Here is a 24,650-nt window from a genome sequence, read left to right on the forward strand (position 1 = left end):
TATTGAAAAAACACCTGTACTGCGAAAGCTCAAACCAAAATAAAGTACTTCACCAAATATGATGGGAAAACTCCAGGTTCTACAGCGAGTATAAGTACGTCTTGTCGTCAACGTCGACAGAGAAGAATTGAAGGTTTTGTTTACATACAAGAGTGGTATCTGGCCGACAGTTGGCGCTGGTGGGCACACCCGCAACCTGCATAGCGATCGCTCGCGAGTTTTTTTGAGTATGTTGTCTGTCGAGCCGCAGAGTTGCAGCTATTATATATTCACCGGCTAAGTTTAATATTTAAAATCAAAATTTCATTAAATACTAGACAATTTTTTTTTAAATCACAAAACTTTTTTCCTGTAAATAAAAATCATAATTACCAAATTTAAATATTGGTTGTACAGATACCATAAAAAACTAACCAGTTTCAAAAGAGCAGTTATTACTCTTCAATTATACCTCATTGTAGTCATTAATTGGTATCCAGACTTGAAACTTGACATGGAAAATAAGGAGATAATTTATATAGCCCTTCAAAAAACAACTGTGATGTATGGATCGGAGTTGTGGGGAATGAAAGTGACAGAGAGACAGAAATTGAATGTGTTTGAGATGAAGTGTCTGAGGAGTATGGCTGGTGTATCTCGAGTAGATAGGGTTAGGAACGAAGTAGTAAGGGTGAGAACGGGTGTAAGAAATGAGTTAGCAGCTACTGTAGAGTGGATATGAATGTGTTGAGGTGGTTTGGCCATGTTGAGAGAATGGAAAATGGCTGCCTGCTAAAGAAGGTGATGAATGCAAAAGTTGATGGGAGAAGTACAAGAGGAAGGCCAAGGTTTGGGTGGATGGATGGAGTGAAGGAAGCTCTGGGTGATAGGAGGATAGATGTGAGAGAGGCAAGACAGCGTGCTAGAAATAGGAATGAATGGCAAGCGATTGTGACGCAGTTCTGGTAGGCCCTGCTGCTTCCTCCGGTGCCTTGGATGACCGCGGAGGTAACAGCAGTAGGGGATTCAGCATTATGAAGCTTCATCTGTGGTGGATAATGTGGGAGGGTGGGCTGTGCCACCCTAGCAGTACCAGCCGAACTCGGTTGAGTCCCTTGTCAGGCTGGGAGGAACATAGAGAGGAGACGTCCCCTTTTTTGTTTCATTTGTTTGGTCGGCTACCCCCAAAATTGGGGAAGTGCCTTGGTATATGTATGTATGATGTCAAAAACGAAGAAACTCTGTCCACTGCTATAAGCAACCCTATTCTCTTGTAAATGCAATAAGTTGTTTGACTCTTTAACTTACTTATTCTTTTTCTAATAAATTCATAATTTTAATTGCAGAGAATGTGAACAAAATTCACAAAAGCAGATTTGAACTGAAAGCCAAAAGTTAGGTGTAATATTTTGTTTCCCATTTACAGAAACAAGTATGATTATATTTATACATAACTAACTTTTTACACTTACCAAAACCCAGTTGTCAATTTCATTCAACTTGCGTACTAAATTCGCTATTCGTAAATACACATCCCTTCGCAGATTAAACCCTTCTCCCGGGTTCACAGTATACAAAAGATACCTGCAATATAAAAAAGTTACTGTAAAAAAAGTTATAAAACATAGAAAAATAACATGACAGTTTCTATAGCAAATTATATTGTCACTATACAGTATTCTATAAACAATCTTGAAGTCTTCAAGACCTATCAAAGGTTACCGGATGACTCACTACTGTTTGTGAGCGGAAAGATATGGCAAAGATAGAAGGTCTATCATGTATGCTAGACTGTGCTATGCAATTAAAGACTTATTAGTTAACTTGAATGTCAATTAAGAGACGAAATGGTCTTGTTCATTTTTTCTCAATAAAGATGTACAAGCTATAAGTAACACTGAATGTTGGTACAGTAACATAATTTCTCATTTTTTTCAAGGATTTATTAAAAATGTTATTTTTATTAATAAAATAAATTTTTGAATATACTTACCCGATAATCATGTAGCTGTCAACTCCGTTGCCCGACAGAATTCTATGGAGGGATACGCCAGCTATCACAATACTAGAAGGGGGTGTATTTACCAGCGCCACCTGTGGCCAGGTACTCAAGTACTTCTTGTTGACACCTCCTCAATTATTCCTCGGTCCACTGGTTCTCTATGGGGAGGAAGGGAGGGTCGATTAAATCATGATTATCGGGTAAGTATATTCAAAAATTTATTTTATTAATAAAAATAACATTTTTCAATATTAAACTTACCCGATAATCATGTAGCTGATTCACACCCAGGGGGGTGGGTGAAAACCAGTGTACAAGATTAAAGGATAGCTAAGTATCCCATATTTCATATAATCAGTTATCCACAATAACAATGAAATAATAAGTACCTGGTAAGGAAGTCGACTTGAACCGTTACTCTGCCTTTAATAAGATCGTCTTCCTTACTGAGCGCAGCGTTCCTCTTGGGAGGCTGAATCAACTCAAAGGTGCTAAAGTATACAGGGCTGCAACCCATACTAAAGGACCTCATCACAACCTTTAACCTTGGCGCTTCTCAAGAAAGAATTGACCACCCGCCAAATCAACAAGGATGTGGAAGGCTTCTTAGCCGACCGTACAACCCATAAAAAGTATTCAAGAGAAAGGTTAAAAAGTTATGGGATTATGGGAATGTAGTGGCTGAGCCCTCGCCTACTACTGCATTCGTTGCTACGAATAGACCCAGGGTGTAGCAGTACTCGTAAAGAGACTGGACATCTTTGAGATAGAATGATGCGAACACTGACTTGTTTCTCCAATAGGTTGCATCCATAACACTCTGCAGAGAACGGTTCTGTTTGAAGGCCACTGAAGTAGCCACAGCTCTCACTTCATGTGTCCTTACCTTCAGCAAAGCAAGGTCTTCTTCCTTCAGATGAGAATTTGCTTCTCTAATCAGAAGCCTGATGTAGTAAGAAACTGAGTTCTTAGACATTGGTAGAGAAGGCTTCTTGATAGCACACCATAAGGCTTCTGATTGTCCTCGTAATGGTTTTGACCTTTAGATAGTACTTAAGAGCTCTAACTGGGCAAAGTACTCTCTCCAGTTCGTTCCCCACCATGTTGGACAGGCTTGGGATCCCGAACGACTTAGGCCAAGGACGGGAAGGAAGCTCGTTTTTAGCCAAAAAACCGAGCTGTAAGGAACATGTAGCCGTTTCAGATGTGAAACCTATGTTCCTGCTGAAGGCGTGGATCTCACTTACTCTTTTACCTGTTGCTAAGCACACGAGGAAAAGAGTTTTTTAATGTGAGGTCCTTAAAAGAGGCTGATTGGAGCGGTTCAAATCCTGATGACATTAGGAACCTTAGGACCACGTCTAGATTCCAGCCTGGAGTGGACAACCGACGTTCCTTTGAGGTCTCAAAAGACCTAAGGAGGTCCTGTAGATCTTTGTTGGAGGAAAGATCCAAGCCTCTGTGGCGGAAAACCGCTGCCAACAAACTTCTGTAACCCTTGATCGTAGGAGCTGATAGGGAGCTTACGTTCCTTAGATGTAACAGGAAGTCAGCAATCTGGGTTACATTGGTACTGGTTGAGGAAAAACTGCATTGGCCTTGCACCAGCTTCGGAAGACTTCCCATAAAGACTGATAGACTCTGAGAGTGGATGTCGTCCTTGCTCTGGCAATCGTTCTGGCTGCCTCCTTCGAAAAGCCTCTAGCTCTTGAGAGTCTTTCGATAGTCTGAAGGCAGTCAGACGAAGAGCGTGGAGGTTGGGAGTACCTTCTTTACGTGAGGTTGACGCAGAAGGTCCACTCTAGGAGGAAGAGTCCTGGGAACGTCGACCAGCCATTGCAGTACCTCAGTGAAACATTCTCTCGCGGGCCAGAGGGGAGCAACCAACGTCAGCCGTGTCCCTTTGTGAGAGGCGAACTTCTGAAGTACCCTGTTGACAATCTTGAACGGCGGGAATGCATACAGGTTGAAATGGGACCAATCCAGCAGAAAGGCATCCACGCGAACTGCTGCTGGGTCTGGAATCGGAGAACAATACAAGAGGAGCCTCTTGGTCATCGAGGTAGCGAATAGATCTATGGTTGGCTGATCCCACAGGGCCCAAAGTCTGCTGCAAACATTCTTGTGAAGGGTCCACTCTGTGGGGAAGACCTGACCCTTCCGGCTGAGGCGATCTGCCATGACATTCATATCGCCCTGAATGAGCCTCGTTACCAGCGTGAGCTTTCGATCTTTTGACCAAATGAGGAGGTCCCTTGCGATCTCGAACAACTTCCTCGAAAGAGTCCCTCCCTGCTTGGAGATGTAAGCCAAGGCTGTGGTGTAGTCGGAGTTCACCTCCACCACCTTGTTAAGCTGGAGGGACTTGAAGTTTATCAAGGCCAAATGAACTGCCAACAACTCCTTGCAATAGATGTGAAGTGTCCTTTGCTCCTGATTCCATGTTCCCGAGCATTCCTGTCCGTCCAGTGTCGCACCCCAGCCCGTGTCCGATGCGTCCGAGAAGAGACGGTGGTCGGAGGACTGAACAGCCAATGGTAGACCTTCCTTGAGAAGAATGCTGTTCTTCCACCACGTTAGAGTAGACCTCATCTCTTCGGAAACAGGAACTGAGCCCGTCTCTAGCGTCATGTCCTTTATCCAGTGAGCAGCTAGATGATACTGAAGGGGGCGGAGGTGGAGTCTCCCTAACTCGATGAACAGGGCCAGCGATGAAAGTGTCCCTGTTAGACTCATCCACTGCCTGACTAAGCATCGGTTCCTTCTCAGCATGCTCTGGATGCATTCTAGGGCTTGGAAGATCCTTGGGGCCGACGGACAAGTCCGAAAAGCTCGACTCTGAAGATCCATACCCAAGGAGACAATGGTCTGGGATGGAACGAGCTGAGACTCCTCAAAATTGACCAGGAGGCCCAGTTCCTTGGTCAGATCCATAGTCCATTTGAAAATCTCCAGACAGCGACGACTTGAGGGAGCTCTTAAAAGCCAGTCGTCTGACGGAGCCGGACACAAGATCATGATACTGCTGCACAGTCTGTAAACTGTCAATCATGGGCAAGCGAGGAAGTACAGTGACAACCCGAATCTGTCTAGACTGTCTGGGTCGTACAGACAACTCCTTAACGGGTTGCTGAGGTTGCCCACTGCGTCACAACAAGTCCCTTCTGTTGGTTGTTGAACGTCTTCCCCGTGACACATTGACTCCGTAAACAAAAAATCCTCTAACAAGGACTAAGCTTGGACTGCATGTCATGCAACACAGCTCAAGGTCTATGGGAGCAGGTGTGGTAACAGACGGGATTAGCGGCTGAAGTGTAACCATTACCTTCCCTGTAAGCATGTTATGCTTAAATAAAAGTCCATAAGAGGTTATGCAGCTAAAGGCTCCCTCCAAATGACAGAGTCCTCAAGGGAATATCAGAAGGAGGGAGAAAAGAACTTTCTCATCTACAGGGACCTTATCCTAGAAAAGCTAAGTTCTCTGAGTGAGGGTTCACTGGTGCAAAGCAGCAGACTAGAAGGCAACGTTATGAAACTGCTTGACAGTCTAGTGAGTTGGCAACAACCCAAGATGTGTTGAGAAGCATGCGGTAAGGTATGCAGAGCATGATGTATGCAGAGTATGCTGTATGCAGAGCATGCTGAATGCAGAGCATGCTGTATGCAGAGCATGCTGAATGCAGAGCATGCTGAATGCTGAGCATGTAGGAAGTAGAGCCTGCTGTAAGCAGAGCCTGCTGAAAGGAAAGCAGAGCGTGTGCATGGCGTTTAACATTTCTCAGAAATTCCATGACCAGTGCTAGAGTGCTTAATGCATGCTTGCATGGGGTTTAAACCATGGTATGCTGAACAGCAGAGTCAGAACGAGCTGGAACAACAACAGAGGTTTCCTCAACTTGAGGGAAAACCTGAGGTTCAGACTGCATAGGCTGAACAACAGACGGAGCAGAAGGCAGGTGCAAGGGTGAAGGAGGTTGACTCCTAGCAAGAGTTGCACCCAAGGATTGTACCAGCTAAGCGGAGGACGGAGGCGGAGTAGTCCGTTCCTGTTCCTGAGAGATGAGTGGAGCATGAGAAGGTTGAGGCTGCGCAGAACAAGGTAAAGTTCTAGCAAGCTGAGGCTCCTGAGGCGCAAGTGCATGGTGTAGATGAGCTTGCCTAGATGAGGGTTGAACTCGGTGCAGCGCTGGTTGAGCAGACAGACTCACGGAGGGGAGAGGTTGTTGTACCCCAACCGAGAGTTGCACCACTGGAGGAGCAGCAAGGGGAGGAGGAGGAAGAGTGTAACTCTCCTGATCCCAAAGCAAGGGTTGCCTTAAAGAAGGCTGAGGCTGAACAACACTGTGAACAGCAAACTCCGAAAGTGGTTCAACATCGTACGCCTGGCAGATGGAGCTGCGACTGGGTGCAGCGAGTGCAGGCGGGTGCAGCACAGGCTGAACGGGTGCAGGAGGATGGTGCACCACCGGTGCAGGCGGGTGCAGCATAGGCTGAACGGGTGCAGGAGGTTGGTGCACCACCGGTGCAGGCGGGTGCAGCACAGGCTGAACGGGTGCAGGAGGTTGGTGCACCACCGGTGCAGGCGGGTGCAGCACAGGCTGAACGGGTGCAGGAGGTTGGTGCACCACAGGTGCAGGAGGTGCAACACTCTCAGCACGACACTCACGCATCAAGTCCGAAAGCTGTGCTTGCATGGACTGTAGTAGAGTCCACAACATCATACGCCTGGCAGATGGTACTGTGATCAGGCGGAGCGAGTGTAGGAGGAGGGAGTGTAGGCGGAGGCGGTGGAGCAACACTCTCAGCCCGACACTCACTCATCAAGTCCGAAAGCTGTGCTTGCATGGACTGTAGTAGAGTTCACAACATCGTACGCCTGGCAGATGGTGCTGCGACCAGGCGGAGCAGGTGCAGGCTGGGCGAGCACAGGCGGAGCAGGTGCAGGCTGGGCGAGCACAGGTGCAGCGAGAACAGGTGGAGGGAGTGCAGGCGGTGCAACACTCTCAGCCCGACACTCACGCATCAAGACCGAAAGTTGTGACTGTATGGACTGCAGTAGAGTTAACTTGGGGTCGGCAGACACTAAGTTCTGCTGAGGTAAAGCCTTAACAGCAGAGATCTGTTGTGGCAGAACCTTACTCCTCTTAGTCGGAGTGTAATCAACTGATGACTTAGGAGAGTCAGAGCTAACCCAACGACTGCATTCGGGTTGTGAACTTTAACTTCGTACGTCTGGCATAGGTCTGGACTTAACGTTTAAGAAGTCTTGAGACCTGAGACCAGCGTTACTCTGCCTTTATTTTCTCCCCTAATCTCTTCTGCAGACGAGCAAAATAAGGGCTCAATCGTCTGCGGGTGGGAGTGACGGTCTCGGTAAGACACGCCCACAACCACCGAGAATACTTCTGTGCGCCGATCAAGGCCTGCTGAACCCTTATGCCCTTCGACATTGCTTCTCCCCTGGGCTTGGGAGCTTGCAAGAGGTCCCGGACTGGGAGGACGACTGGCGCGCACAAAAGTACCCTCACGCACTAATCACTTATCACTTTGATTTCTGTTTGCACTTATTTCACTGAACTCGAAACTTAAGTGGTTTGTACCTGAAATACGCAATTCTATCCTTTCTCAAAGTTAGTAATTGCGAAAACAGAATTACAATGTAACAGAAAAATCTAATGAAAGATAAATCAGTGGTTGGAAAGAGACTAAACACTAGATCACTCTAGAAACGTTTAGTTTCTTCCCCTAAAGAGACTAGGGAGAAGAGCAAAAATCGATAATGACGTTACTCGTACGCCTGGCAGGCTTGAATGAAACGTTTATCCTCTTTCTCCCTCCGTCTCCATCTCTCTCTCTCTCTCTCTCTCTCTCTTGACTTAGAACCTGAGAGAAGAGCCCAATCATATATATCGTTAAAACATATTATTGTTAAAGGAAAAAACTGAAAAGTTCCTTTATTAGGATCAAAACCATTAAGTTAAGAAAGAATGAACAAAACGCTAGACACGGTTACTCTTACTGCAACGTGAAACCGTGAACATTCTTTCTCTATCGTAACGATAGAGTGCAAGTTGAACGTTCTGAACGTCAACAACTGCAGAGACAAAACAAAACGTTAGTTCAGCTTTGAAAACAGTACGAGACTGTCAAAGAAAATCTTTCAAACTCTGTGGCGGAAATAGCATAATATGTTAACAGGTAAAACCGAAATGACGGGCTCAAAGTTTATTAACTTCGGTAAAAGACCGCCTACTATTAGGAAGGTCGAATATAAACAAATATAAAAATTAATTTTAATGAGTTTATAATAAAAGGAAGTTAATCGAAGAGGCGTATAAGAGGCGGAGAGATATAAAATAAATCTATAACTTTGTTGGCAAAATTAAGAAAGAGAGTCTATACTCTCTTAGACACCAACACTTCCGTCTAAGGGAAGGGTCGGCCATTGAAAGGTGAACGAGAGTTCATACTCTCTCGTCACCAAAATTAATCAAAATAATTCCAAAAGCTAACTAAGCTAATATAGAAGTTTTCCAGTAAAGCGACAGCCGAAATCAAAGAGAAATACTTCACCAAAGTCGTGAAAATACTCCAAGAACATAAGCGTATCCCAGAACGTCTTGCCGGAAGCACGACAGAGGAATAATTGAGGAGGTGTCAACAAGAAGTACTTGAGTACCTGGCCACAGGTGGCGCTGGTAAATACACCCCCTTCTAGTATTGTGATAGCTGGCGTATCCCTCCATAGAATTCTGTCGGGCAACGGAGTTGACAGCTACATGATTATCGGGTAAGTTTAATATTGAAAAAACAAAATTAATTACTGTAGTTCATTATGTCTACTTAACATTCAGTAATATTTTGGTAAAGTCCCACCCAGCCATGATCACTTGCCAGTACATAGGAGCTATATCTTTTTTTGTGTTTTTTTGGTTTTATGAGCGAAGCGAGCACACGGCGCAGCAAAACCCATTAAGGACTCCATCGAAATAATATCTAAATCTCATGGTTTTTTCCGCTTACGAAAAAAGAAAAACATCAAGCTCCTATGTACTAGCAAGCAGTAATGGCTGGGTGGGACTCTACCGAAATATTACCTAAAATTCATCTGATCTAGTAGGCCCACTTGAATTGGCTGGTATGCATAACCTTAGGTTAGGTAGTGTTATAGCGTAGGGGTTCTGAGGTATGATGGCAACAGCTACGTACAACTAGAAAATGGGAAGGAAATTCCCATTCTCTAAGCGTACGGGAGACCCTGTCTGTCAATATACAAACGCTCATATTTCTCTAATTAAATACAAGGGTATCATATATTGGTACCCCTTTAGCTACCTTTGTTCTTAGATGTGAATGTTACAAAGACATCTTCAATAATGCCTACAGTGTTCCACATTAGGTTCACTGACGGCCTTAACACCCTATGGGAGGAGAAGGCGTTGCCTGGGTTACGGACTCCAGGTCCTTAAGCTGGAAGGATACAATGACAGTCCTAAAAAAAAAACATTTGTGTAAAGTATAACATACTTACTTTTCATCTTTCGAAGCTCCTATTTCACATGTTTCATCTACATTTCCCAAAGCTGAAAGTCCTTGCAATAGAAATAAGATAGCAATTGTTTTGACAGACGTCATTTTAAATGTTGCTATCCCAACACATTGGGAAGAACTGGATTGTTGGTGGCCAACTTTTGCCTTTGTAACGGCGCACCATAGTCTGAGATAGATATATGTACAGTATGTATGTATGTATGTGTGTATGTATGTATGTATGTATGTATGTATGTATATATATATATATATATATACATATATATATATATATATATATATATATATATATATATATATATATATATATATATATATATATATATATATATATATATATATATATAAAATCTCCTTTCCCTTAGCTTTTTATAAAGAAATTAGTCTTAAAATAATTTCCTTTAAATTTCTTTATCATTTTTTTTCCTATCGTGATACTCGTAGTTTCTCATCTCAGCTACTTACTTCTGTATTAGTAGCCTATCCAGGAATTGCAAGATTTGGATCAAAGTTTATGTAAATAGAGTATTGTGTGTATAGCAAGTTTGAAGCTCCATTGGTGGGACTTTGCCATTCTGGTATACTGTATATTAATGTCAAGCAAGTAATTATGTGGAATTTTTTTTTCCAGCTCACTGAGGCTCTTTCTCGGTTCTGTAGTGATAAAAATGAATGGTCTAACGGCACACACACACACACACACACACACACACACACACACACACACACACACACACACACACACATTGCACGGCAATGTGCAGAATATAGAAATCCCCTTTTGATGGCATTTATGGACTATGATAAAGCCTTTGATAGTGTACACCGGTCAATTTTGTGGCGAGTCTTGCATTATTATGGAATTCCTCTTGAATGTGTAAAGTTGATTAAGTCAGTTCATGAGCAAAGCAAGTGCAAAGTTAATGTTAGTGGAGTCCTATCAAATGAATTTCCAGTAAACAGTTGAGTACTCCAAGGGAATGTGTTGTCGCCTATGCTGTTTATCCTCCTCATGGATTTTGTAATGTGTAGAACAGTCGGAGATGGTGGAGAAGGATTGAACTGGATTGGTAATAGGATAAAAGCAGACCTAGAGTATGTTGATGATGTCCTTGTTAACAGAACACCACAGGATTTGCAATGCTTCTTTACAAGAATGCATGAAATATTACACGAGGTTGGGTTTAAGATAAATAGAAGAAAGACAAGAGATGATGAGAACGGAATATGCAATGGAAGATGAAATATCACTGGAAGGAGAAAGGATTAATAAGGTAGAATCATTTTAGTACTGTATCTAGGAACTATGATTTCTAATTCAGGGGCTTAACAATTGGAGTTTAGTGAAAGATTGAAAAAAGCAAACCAGACAATGGTTAGGTTAAGTAAGATTTGGAAATAAAATCGCCTGATACCACATAAAAATCAGACCATATATCAGTTTAGTGAAATTGATGTTACTATATGGACACGAGTCATGGTATGGCAATGAAACAATCTCCAATAGATTTATTAGATTTGAGAACAAAACCCTCAGAAGGATATTGGTAGTTAAATGGCAGGACAGTATTAAAAAAAAAAACTACAACAGAGATTACTCGAGTGCCATATGGGAATGAGATCATGATGAAGGGTATATGTGTAATGATTAGAATAGTAATATTACATGTTTAAAACAAATGACGTAATATGTCATGTTGGTTGGAAGAGCTGGCCGTGAGATTTGCTATGGTCAACTCAAATTGTGTACAGGATGTAAGATGCTAAGTTGTCATTCTTTCTTAGTGTCAACACATTAACTCTTCGTGTGAAAGTTTGTGACGTCACCGGATGCAGGTGTCTTCCGATTCCGTCACGTGTCTAAAGTAAACCAAGCATACGATATCTGTGATATCGATAGTTTAGTCAGTTCTTATCTAAACTTCACCAGAATTGGTCATGTGGACCAACACAGCTTCCTCCAGTGATGGAGATGTTTAACTCAGTTGTTTATATACAATAAAACTTAAAAACCACCAAGATGTGTTCAATAAACCATCTAAATACATCTGAAAACAACTCATACTCAAATGTGTGCTTAAGACAGTAGCACACCAATAAATGGTGGCAGCGGTTAAACTCAAAGACAGCGATTAAACTCTAAGAATTGGAGAAATATCTTCAAGACTTCAAAATAAATAGCTGTAAAACCAGAGATATATCTTCAAGACTTCAACATAAAAGCTGTAAAACCAAAGAATGATCTTCAAGACTTCAACATAAAAGCTGTAATACCTGATAAAGATCTTCAAGAACTCAGAACTATCTACAAAAATCTACAATTTTGACTAAGTCCAACGAAAATGCTAACACCAACATATGTTAGTATACAAATAGAATCTTCAATCAACATCCTAGGAAACCCAAGGACTGGCATTCAACTATTGCAAAACATATCCAGGAAGACCTACATTCTACAAGAAACTAGAACGAGACATCGCTAACAAAACATCAAGAGAGAGAGAGAGAGAGACGACTCGACTTCATATATAAGCTAAGTACAGAGATTTTGTATTCATTTCAGTTTGTGCAGTGAAGTGTAGTTATCACAAGTCGTTAGTCAATTATTACTGGGGTGAGTGAATTCCTAAACTTTGTTATAAGAAACTCCGAACTCTCATTTAGAATTTTTCTTTCTTTGTGCTAATTCTCATTTAGAATTTTTCTTTCTTTGTGCTAATTCCTTTTTCTTTCATAAACTCTTGGGGGGAAATGTATTGGGATTAGTAACATTGTTGGGGGAATTTTATTATACATATGCGTTTACGCAGTGGGCGTCTGTACTCATATAGATATTTTGATAGGATTGAAAGGGGTCAAAGAGATAGAAAAAAAAAAAGAATACAGCAGTCATGGCTCCTCCTGTCAGCCCTACCCCTGGACCTAGTGGTGTAGGCCAGGCTAATCCTCCTCCAATTGTGACGCTTGTAAATGCCAGGTCAGCAATCCTTCCTTTTCAAGGCCGTGTCAACGGGTTCTTGCCACAAAATGTGGAGTCATGGATTTCATCCGTTGATGCCCATTTAAATGCCAAACAAATCGTAGATCCTTTTGTACAATTACAAGAAGCTAAAAGTTTTATAGATTTTTCTAAGGGGGATGCGAGTGCGTATTTAAGAGGTGTTTCATTTCAGGAAGCAGTTACTTGGGATGATTTCAAAGTTAGGTTACGCGCGATCTATGGGGGTGAAGAAGCTTTGGATGTAGTGTTAACGTTACGAAATACACTTAATCAAGCCACTATGAATCGGCTTAATGTTGTTGAGAGAGCAGCTCTCATAGCTGATAGGCTTAACGAATATCAGGACATTTTAGGTAATTCCACTTGGGTTACTAACGATAATATCTCCGTGAAAGATTTTTTACGATTAATGTATTTAACTTGCATGACACTTATGTTGCCTGAAGCTTTAGTGCGGTGCTTTGATAAGAAGTTAATGCCTGCAAGTACGGAATTGGATGTCTATAAACAGATAAAGAAGCACATGTCCAAGTGTCCAGATCTCGATCCCGTGTTAACTCAAGTTTTTGCTAAGAATGAAACAAAACCACAAACAGTGAACGTAATTAATAATCCAGTAGCGGGAGTGACGTGTTACAACTGCAAACGTCAAGGTCACATAAGCGCAGACTGTAGAACGAAATTTTGTTCAGTTCACAACACAGGATCACATTCTTATAGTCAATGTTACGCGCGTAAGACACAACAATATCCTAGAAATACACAGTCAATTCCACAGTCAGTTCCATATGGAAATAAAAAGAAAAATCCTCATTTTAACAATAAGAAGAAACAACAAAATGTCAATGCAGTTCAGAGTCCGAAACAAACAAACACTTCTTCAAATATCGCTGAGCCTGGGCCGTCAAACCAGACCTCGCAAAGTCAGCCTAATTTTCAGAATGTGCAGAGCAAAGCAAATACCACATAGTTAACTCTAGAGGGGAAGAGAGTGATGATGGGTCAAGGTCATTTATGTCAACATCAATAGTATTGAATAATCAATTTAATGTTTTATCAGATAATTGTGAGACAATAGATTTTCCTATGAAACACACGGCCGAATTAAGTAAAACAGTGCATGCTCCCGTAGATTTGCAACGAATTCATACAATAATAAGCCAAAATGAGTTACGGCCAACCTTATATGCTGTAAATTTAGAACACAAATCCTTTACGTTATTTTTTGACTCTGGTAGTCCACGTAATATTATGGATTTGAAGACGCATCATTTGTTGTTTTCGAACTTTCCGATTGAAAAATCAGGAATCAGACTTTCAGGTATAGGAAATAATGAATTAAACGTCATAGGCATAACTCATATTCAGTTCAGAGTCGGTAATCGCACGTTTGCCGATACATTTGTTGTTGTGAAAAACATTAATATGTATCCAGCTGTAATTATAGGATACCCATCTATGGGAAATCAAAACATTATCTTAGCTCCTGCAAAGCACGGCGTGTATATCAAAGGGAAATTCTATAAGTCTTCTAATACTTTAAAGTCAGTTTTGGATAAAAAGGAGACGACAAATGTAACCGTAACGTACGTTGAAGAACCAATAACTTGTCTCACTAGTAAAGAAATAATACACGCGACCCAGCAGAATTCTCGTTCACCCGTAATATCATCTTGCACGCAATATATCGAACCAAACATACCTTCGAATTTAATAGTGCAAATAAAGAAAACACTACCGGGATCTGAAATATTAATCCTTTCCGATACTTTGAAAACCAACGGATTGTCTGTCACACAAGCTATTTATACAGTAGGCTCACATCAGCAATGTAATATCGAAGTCTGTAATCATTTAAATAACACTTTAGTAATTCACAAAAATCAACATATCTTGGATGTAGAAGTTTATAAACATCGTATTCTTACCGTTGCTGAAATCAATCACTCTAAATCAGTTGCGGATGAATCCCTTTTACGATCTATTAAAAATAAAATCAGTAAGGACATTCAAGACGAAGAAATTCAGCAGAAAATTTTTGAACTTTTAAATAAATATACAGATGTCTTTTCCACTACGGATGGATCCTTAGGGAAAACAGATGTGATCGAGCATCAAATAAGGTTAAAAGACAAACAGAAAATTATATATGTACCCTCGTACAGACTCCCTATGAAATTCCAGAATGAAATAAATGATGAAGTAGGTAAAATGTTAGAGGAAGGAGTCATTAGAAAATCAAATAGCCCTTATAATTTTCCTTTAATAGTTGTACCGAAAAAAGATCGAACATGGCGTATCTGCGTCGACTTTCGTCGTCTAAACGAGGAAACGATCCCTGATCGATTCCCAGTGCCATGTACTGACGATATTTTGTCTTTGTTAGGTCAGAATAAATATTTTACCAGTTTGGACTTACTTAAAGGCTTTCACCAGATATCATTAGAAGAAGATAGTATCCCATACACAGCCTTCAGCACAGCCAGGGGACATTATGAATTTTTACGGATGCCTTTTGGTTTACGTTGTGCTCCTATAACATTTACAAGAATGATTAACATAGTGTTTGGAGACTTGTTAGGGGATATATTGCATGCCTATATGGATGATCTTGTAATCTTTTCCAACACCTTAGAGGAACATCTACGTAAGTTAGAACTAGTACTACAGAGATTAAGACAACATAACTTAAGGGTAAAGATTAGTAAGTGTGAATTTTTCAAAACAGAATTGATATATTTGGGTTTCATGGTGTCAAGCCAAGGTCTTAAAGTAGTCCATGATAAGGTGTCGGCTATACGTAATTTTCCCATACCTACTAATGTCAAGGGAATACAGCAATTTCTGGGTTGTAGTGGATATTACAGGCGTTTTATACGCAACTATTCAATAATAGCCGCTCCTTTAACTGATCTTACGAAGAAGGGCGTAGATTTCATATGGTCTGAGCAACATCAACAGGCGTTTAATACTTTGAAAGATGAACTGTGTAGTTCTCCTATCTTAAAATTTCCTGACTTCGGTAAGGAATTCTTCATTGCAACAGACGCCTCAGACTTAGGAGTAGGAGGGGTATTGCTTCAGCAATATGATAAACAGTTTTTCCCGATAGCTTTCTATTCTCGAAAATTGAGAACTTCCGAAAGTAAATATGCAGTAATAGACAAGGAAGGACTAGCTATTGTTAATTCGCTAGTGCATTTTAAGTTCATAATTTACGGTTATCCCGTTAAGGTTCTTACTGACCATAAACCACTAACAGAGTTCTTTAAAGGCTTCAATCACAGCCCTAAACGAACTCGGTGGCATTTAATCATTCAAGATTTTGGCGCAAGAATCGGGTATTTACCTGGGAAAGCAAATATCATTGCGGATGCATTATCACGCAACCCCGTGTCATCTTGTACGGAGTCTTTAGCTGAATTAATAGATATATCAACATCCATGCCTATTGTAGAAACAATATCTGAACAAGAAGATTTAGGCTGGAGTGCTGAATTGTTACAGACTGAGCAAAGAAAAGATCAGAAAATAGAAACAATTATAAATGCTTTGAAAGGCAATCATAAAGAAAAAGAATATATAAAGTATAAGCAGCAGAATTATGTAATCAAAGATAATATTCTGTGTAGGACTGTGACAAGGAAAACCCGCAATACACCACATGTAACTAACGACCAGGTAGTAGTACCAAACTCACTTGTTTCCACTGTCCTGAATTGGTTGCATTCAAATCCATTACATGGACACCCTGGGTTCTCATTAATGTCACAGAAAGCCAAATCATTGTTTTATTGGCATACAATGCTTACAGATATAAAAAGACACATAGCTAATTGTCGCACATGTCAGGAAAACAAAGGGCATACGAAAACACCTGTTAGCTTAGGAGCTTATCCTGTTCCCAATCAACCCTTTGAAAGAATACATTTAGATTTGTTAACAGGATTTTACGAGTCAGACAGAGGGAATAAGCACCTCTTAGTAATTATAGATGCTTTAACTCGATATACAGAACTAATAGCGCTTAAAACTAAAACTGCGATTGAATGCGCTAGGAAGTTTTACGAGTGTTACATTTGTAAACATGGAATTCCACACATGATAATCTCAGACTCGGGTGGTGAATTTAATAATCACTTTCTTATCTCATTGTGTGAATTCCTCAAAATAAAGAAGATCAATACCATGATATATCACCCAGAGTCTAATGGGCTAGTGGAAAGAGCAAATAGGAAGATATTAAATATATTGAGGGTAACACTAGGGGGATCAGACCCCAACTGGGATATTGCAATACCGGCGGCACTGAGTACTCTGAATCATTCATATCATATATCAATTAAAATGTCACCGCATGAAGCATTGTATGGTACCCCAGTTAGAACACCTTTCCATGTATTAACGCCTACAACTAATCTATCAAATCCTTTAAAAGAATGTATAAATGCAAGTATAAGTCGATATGATATCCTTCGAAAGAATTTAGAAGAATCACAAATCATAATGAAAAGGAATCATGATAAAATAGCGAAACCAACTAAAACATATACCGTGGGTGATAACATCTATATTCAAATCAATGTCAGAAAAGGGCTCAACTATAAACTAACACCTAAGTTTGAAGGCCCATTTAACATTTTGGAAATATTAACGGCCAATAGGTTTAGAATTCAAAACGTAGCCCAACCCACGGATGAGAGAATAGTACCATTGTCTCACATAAGAAATTAAAAAGAAGTGAGGAAAAATTTTAATTTTTGTAACTAATAAGTTTTCTTTTTAATACAGGAGTAATTACATATATTTTTTTCTCGTTACAGGTTTCCAAGATGAATTTTTTGTTGTTGGGAGTGATATTGTTCGCTCAGACATTTTTTTCGTATGGGATGAGTTCTAAGACTAAGAATATATATTTTAAATATGGAAATATAGTTGAAAGACAAGAAGACATTTTTATTACATCAACCAACGTAATTGTCGAAGTGCATATGCAAGCAATTTTTCTTCAAGAGAATGATGTCACTAGCTTAAGAACCGCCATTTCAAGGTTTTCTGCATCATTGGATGAGTTGCATAGGAGACATTTTCATTTGACTACTAAGAGTTTGCTTGGATCAACATTTAAAGTTGCAGAGATGCTATCTGATGACTTAAAAAATAAGACTGGAGAGACAGGATCTTTGGCTTATGACCTTTTGATGTGGACTGTAGGACACGAACAAAAAGAAAGACGGAATCCGTTCATTTATGCTGCATTAAGCATCTTTGGGTCTGTTGCAAGTTTAGGTTTAGGACTTTCCAATCGTCTTAAAATTAGTAATCAAAATAAGAAAATTGAGTTCTTGACTCATAAAGATGAATTGATTATGTCAGAACTAAGGGATCAGTTAGCTTCAATCAATAAAATTATGGATTTGTTAAATGAACATTCAGATAATATCGTTCAAATTATGGAAGTACAGGATTTGTTAGCAACATTAACGTATTATGATTCAAAGATAGATCACATACATAACAGAATTGCACATTTCATTGAGAAATCCAAGGATTATGTAGAAGCTATCACGTTAGCAACTAAAGGTGTATTGTCGCCCCATTTGTTGCCTATACGTTACTTAAAATTGGTTCTGGAGAACACTAGGGATAAACTAGGCTATGTTCCTTTGTTAGACGAACATAGGTTAGAATTTTATTACAGCCTAATTACAGTAAACGTAGATAATAACAAGGTTAGGATTACAATTCCCTTTGATTCTTCTGATGCCTGGCAATCTTACAGGATATCACCATTTCCGACTTTCATGACGAATCACTCAAATCCAGTAATATCCAGTTTGACAGGACACGTATTGATTTCCCCAGACAAGGAAACATATACGGTCATTAAAGACTTAAATCAATTAACTCACTGTTCAGACGCAATGGATAGAAAAATATGTACAGCTGACTCATTTGAATTCCGTAAAAACTTAATGGATTCATGCGAGTTAGGTATAGTGCTAGACGGTGCTCTCTCCCATACAAGTGAAAATTGTCTGGATAAGCTTTATCCCTTTGACAATAAAGAATTCAATTGCAGACTAAATAATGGCTCGTGGATACGATACGACAAGGACGGCTTCAATGTATCATGCCCTGACGGATCCACATCATTTAACCACATCTTCGTCGCAGCAGATGGCTGTATCGGGACTTCCCCGAATTCCATGGTGACTGGCCTACGGACAATCATCAGAGAACGTGCTTACTTCGCGAACTTCACGTGGACCTCTATAACGCCCGCACTTCCTCTCCCCTATAAAGGAAGTGTGGCGAAACACTTAATGAAACTTACCGAAAAGGACCACCTGTCGCCGACTTACAAAGAGATTCTTCGACCTATATTACTAGCAGGTTTATTTGGAACGGCGTTAATTTTTATCGCCGTGAACATCCTTGTTTGGCGTAGGTTACGGCACAGCAAGCAGCTACAAAGGAACGAGTTGAATAGCCCTGACAATACCCCTTACCTGATACAATTCAAAGCTGTATGAGTGGCCACCTCATTCGCTAAGGGAGTAATTTGTCAGGATGATGTTTGTATGAAAAGCTGACTAGTACGCCAGTAATATGTAATTAAAGAAATTCTCTACATTTGCATTGTTAAAAATACATTTAAAATAACATTTAAAAAAATAAATAAAATAAAAAAGGATATAAATCATTTTTTTTCTCTCGGCATCTAATAAAAATATATAAGCCGGAATGTTAAAAAAGAAAAGAGAAAAAAAAAAAAAAAAAAAATATAAGATATATAACAGAATCTATGGGCATCTAATAAAATGTATCAGCCCTATATATAAATATATATATATATATATATGTACGAAACCGTGGTACGTGTACGTACCAGGAATTCGTATTTGTGCACTGAATATTGAGTATCTTGTTTCTGACAAAGGTAACAATTATTCTTTATCAAGTTACCGAATCATTTGTAAGTCAGAATTTGTTTTGTTTTTTGGTACCATGTAATCATTTGCTAGCAATGTACCATATATATGATCTTGGTTTTATCATGCATTTTTCTTTTTGCTTTGGTAATATCTTTTTTTGTATGCATTATTGTTATTAATTTTGATGTGCCTATTTGGACATTCGTCCTCAGTTGGATATAGCTAGTTTTGGACAATGAATGATACGTATGTCCAGTCACACCTAATAACCATGTTTCGGCTTGTTGTTAAATTTTTGTAAAAAAATTGAGATAGCTGGCCGAGCATATGTAATGATTAGAATAGTAATATTACATGTTTAAAACAAATGACGTAATATGTCATGTTGGTTGGAAGAGCTGGCCGTGAGATTTGCTATGGTCAACTCAAATTGTGTACAGGATGTAAGATGCTAAGTTGTCATTCTTTCTTAGTGTCAACACATTAACTCTTCGTGTGAAAGTTTGTGACGTCACCGGATGCAGGTGTCTTCCGATTCCGTCACGTGTCTAAAGTAAACCAAGCATACGATATCTGTGATATCGATAGTTTAGTCAGTTCTTATCTAAACTTCACCAGAATTGGTCATGTGGACCAACACAGCTTCCTCCAGTGATGGAGATGTTTAACTCAGTTGTTTATATACAATAAAACTTAAAAACCACCAAGATGTGTTCAATAAACCATCTAAATACATCTGAAAACAACTCATACTCAAATGTGTGCTTAAGACAGTAGCACACCAATATATGGAGATGGTTTTGGCATGCTCTTCGCACTCCCCAAGGGAGATTAGTTCACAAAACGTTTAACTGGCCTTCACAAGGCTTGGCAGAGTTGGAAAGCCCGGGCCTGCAGGGCTGACGACTATGAAGCGTGAAGTAGGATAGGATGAATGGAGAAGTATTGAATTAAAAGCTCAAGATAGAGAGACTGGTGAAATCTAACCGAGGCCGTTTGCGCCAATAGGTGTGGGAGATGATGATGAAGTATTTTGAGGGTCACTTCATTTTCAGCCAGTGACATCTCAGCAGTTATTCCATCGTAAAAGGGGCTTTCCATATTCTGAGTTCTTTTTAGGATAGCTTCGACTTCAAACACACTGAATTCACCCATGGGCACATCAAGGTCTTCATCAGCTTCAGGTATATCCAAGGTCCTTTAATGGGGGTATATCAATCAAATTATTCCCTTCGCATCTCATATACAAGACCTCACAGAAGTGTTCCATACAGCGTAGCCTTTCTTCATCTTCTGTAGCTATAAGAGATCCAACTCTCTTTTTATGAGTATATGCTTCTTCTTCTTTGCCCCCGTAGAGATTTCATCAATAATTCTATGTGTGATTCTTACACCATAGCCACTCCGTGATTTCATAGCTTTGTCAGCCTCATCTGCTTTCCTGTCTGATCATTGGGATTTAATGACAAGACAGGATTCGAAATGAAACTAGAAGACAGATTACTCGTGTCCCATATGTGGATGAGATCATGGTGAGGGGTAGATGGAGATGGTTTGGGTATGCTCTTTGCACTCCCCAAGAGAGATTAGTTCGCCAAACGTTCAGGTGGGCTCTAAAAGGCACTAGAAGAGTTGGAAGATCCAGTCATACAGGGCTGAAGACTATGATGCATGAAGTGGGAGATGATAAATGGAGAAGTATTGAATTAAAAGCTCAAGATAGAGACATCTGGCGAAATCTAATCGAGGCCCTTTGCGTCAATGGGCGTAGGAGATGATGACTAAAAATGCTCAGTTGTATCCTCTGCCTCCCCACACAACACACAAAGCCTATCCTTTTCATTCCTGTTTCTATAACTTTCTTTTAAATCTAAGTATTTTACCTTGTGTTCATAATTTTTACTGCTTCCATAGTGTTAAGTTCTCTCATGTAATCTCTTCTGCCAACTACTATTTACAAACCTCAGTTTGGTCACTTCAGCTTTCTTTTCTTTTATTTTTCTTTTCCTTTGATTTACCACTTTACATTTTATTTCTTTTTTTTTTTGAATTTTGTTTTTTATACTTTCCCACTTCTTCAATCTTAATATCATACTCTTTGCATATTTCTATAATATTTCCCCCCAGCATTCCCCACATGATTCCCTTATTTGGTCTTCCACTATCTCCTTAACTATAATTGTTATCATCCGCTCGACTTTTCCTTGTACGTCTACTTGACAGGGGATGGGGTGAGTCTCTGCCTCTCATGCTCGTCAAAAGGACAGTTAACTATCAAGCAAGTGCATGAGTAATGTCTTATCAAGGACATTACAGCAGACTCGAAGATTGTGGGAGGCTCATTCTCAGTAGGTTGCTGCATAACGACGGCTAATATAGTTGAAGTTCACGTATTGATCAAGTATGGAACATGGAGCCAGACTTTCTATAAATCCACACTTTTTAGTAAGATATTGTTTTCAGACTCTATAAATTCCAGACTTTTAAATTAGATATTGTATCCTGGCTGCCTATAAATGTCACACTCTTTTATAAGACATTATATCCTGACTGTCTGTAAATTCCCACCTTTTAATTAAATGAGATATTGTATCCGGACTGTCTATAAATTCCACACTTTTAATTAAATGAAATATTGTATCCTGAGTTTAATACAGTAATAAGGCACGAATAAGACTATTTAACTCTATAGTTTTCCTATGGATATTTAAGCGTTTTGAACTCTTAAAAAACTGTTGGAAATTCTTAGTCGAATCGATAATTGCCAAAGAAAGGACACATATACAACTTTAGATTCACCTTACTATTATCATCATTATTACTTGCTAGGCTACAACCCTAGTTGGAAAAGCAGAATGCTATAAGCCCAGGGGCCCCAACAGGGAAAATAGCCCAGAGAGGAAAAGAAACAAGGACAAATAAAATATCTTTAGAATAGTAACATTAAAATAAATATTTCCTATAAAACTATAAAAACTTTAATAAAACAATAGGAAGAGAAAGAAGATTGAATAGTGTGCCCGAGTGCACCCTCAAGCAAGAGAACTCTAACCCAAGACAGTGGAAGACAATGGTACAGAGGCTATGGCACGACCGAAAACTAGAGAAAAATGGTTTGATTTTGGTGTGTCCTCCTAGAAGAGCTGTTTGCCATAGCTAAAGAGTCTCTTCTACCCTTACCAAAAGGAAAGTAGCCACTGAACAATTACAGTGTTGTAGATAACTCCTTGGGTGAGGAAGAATTGTCTGGTAATCTCAGTGTTGTCAGGTGTATGAGGACAGAGGAGAATATGTCATAAATAGGCCAGACTATTCGGTGTATGTGTAGGCAAATGGAAAGTGAACCATAACCAGAGAGAAGGATCCAATGCAATACTGTCTGGGCAGTCAATGGACCTCATAACTCTCTAGCGGTAGTATCTCAACGGGTGGCTGGTGCCCTGGCCAACCTACTACCTCTAAACTGAATTAGACTTATTTGAGTTAAGGTTGATATCCCTAGGTTTCAGCATCGTTCTATTTAGAAAGACCATTTTTAGTACAGACTTAAAAAGCTAATCATAAGAATTTTCTGTTTGTTTTACGTGATGCAAAAAATTGGAAAATATGTTAAATTAGTTACACGAACTTTGGATATCTGCTATATGAAATAGTAGGATATTATTATTATTATTATTATTATTATTATTATTATTATTATTATTTAGTTTGGAAATGCTTCAGTATATGAAATAAATGCTAATGCTTAGAACTAAATACAAAGAGAAATAAAACAACGAAAGATTATATATATATGTATATATATAGTTGTGTATATAAGTACACGTATATATATATATGTATATATATACATACATATATATATATATATATATATATATATATATATATATATATATATATATATATATATATATATATATATGCTAGTTACAAATCAGAGCTATAGAAAGAATAATGATGGAAATAACACTAAAGAGACAGAAAAAAAAGAGCAACATGGATACGAGAGCAAACTAAGGTAGAGGATATTCTAACATGTAAGAAAATGAAATGGACATGGGCAGGACATATAATGAGAATGACATATGGCAGATGGATATTAGAAATAACAGAATGGGTTCCTAGAGATTGTAAAAGAAACAGAAGGAAGAGAAGACAATAGTAAGGCGTGCTAAGAAAGTTTGCGGGCATTGAAAGACCATAAACAGAAGCAAGTGGAAGGCCATGTCTGAGGCCTTTATCCCGCAGTGGACTAATTACGGCTGCTGCTGATCAATATATATATATATATATATATATATATATATATATATATATATGTATATATATATATACTGTATATATATATATATATATATATATATATATATATATATATATACTGTATATATATATATATATATATATATATATATATATATATATACTGTATATATATATATATATATATATATATATATATATATATATATACTGTATATATATATATATATATATATATATATATATATATACTGTATATATATATATATATATATATATATATATATATATATATATATATATATATATATATATACTGTACATATATATATATATATATATACTGTACATATATATATATATATATATATATATATATATATATATATATATACTGTATATATATATATATATATATATATATATATATATATATATATATATATATATATATATATATATATATATAATCTCAAACCCCAGAAAAGGCCTAATCGTTTACTTTCTATTACAACATAAATATTCAACTTTTTATTTCGTTTTCATGTTATTATAAACGTGAATCCAGACATAAAATCGAGCAAGTAATCTTATGAACCAAATGTCAAGTGGAATGAGTTATATTAAAGCATTGTAGTAATATCTGTTAACAAATCGACTTGAAAACTACTTCCTCGAATTGAAATCGAAGTTTTAATGTACATAGGCCTAATATGAGTAAGCCATAGGTCTGTCTAGAGTCCAGACTCTAGAAAAATGTCCGGACACACAGACAAGCACCTAAATGTTAACAGATATAGATTGAATCTACAGCTATGATAATCGAAGAAATTAAACAGCTCGATATAATTGCGTCACGGACACGTCATGAGAGCGACAGCTTGTTGCCAGACGTCACCTAACCTTTTTAGCC

At 38.7% G+C, this 24,650-nt stretch overlaps 1 protein-coding gene across 1 annotated transcript in view; it reads right to left on the reverse strand.

Moving 5' to 3' along the window:
* LOC137628838 (GDP-fucose protein O-fucosyltransferase 2-like) overlaps positions 1–9,674 on the reverse strand; it is a 103,778-nt gene extending 94,104 nt beyond the window's left edge. Inside the window, exons 1-2 of the mRNA XM_068360083.1 lie at positions 9,513–9,674; positions 1,452–1,563 (exon numbers count right to left, since the gene is read on the reverse strand). Of these exons, the coding sequence (XP_068216184.1) occupies positions 1,452–1,563; positions 9,513–9,616 (216 nt within the window). The 5' untranslated portion in view covers positions 9,617–9,674. The remainder of the gene's footprint in view (positions 1–1,451; positions 1,564–9,512) is intronic.
* Positions 9,675–24,650: the final 14,976 nt, after the last annotated feature.

Source organism: Palaemon carinicauda, chromosome 2 (genome assembly GCF_036898095.1).
Source record: "Palaemon carinicauda isolate YSFRI2023 chromosome 2, ASM3689809v2, whole genome shotgun sequence".
Lineage (NCBI taxonomy): Eukaryota > Metazoa > Arthropoda > Malacostraca > Decapoda > Palaemonidae > Palaemon > Palaemon carinicauda.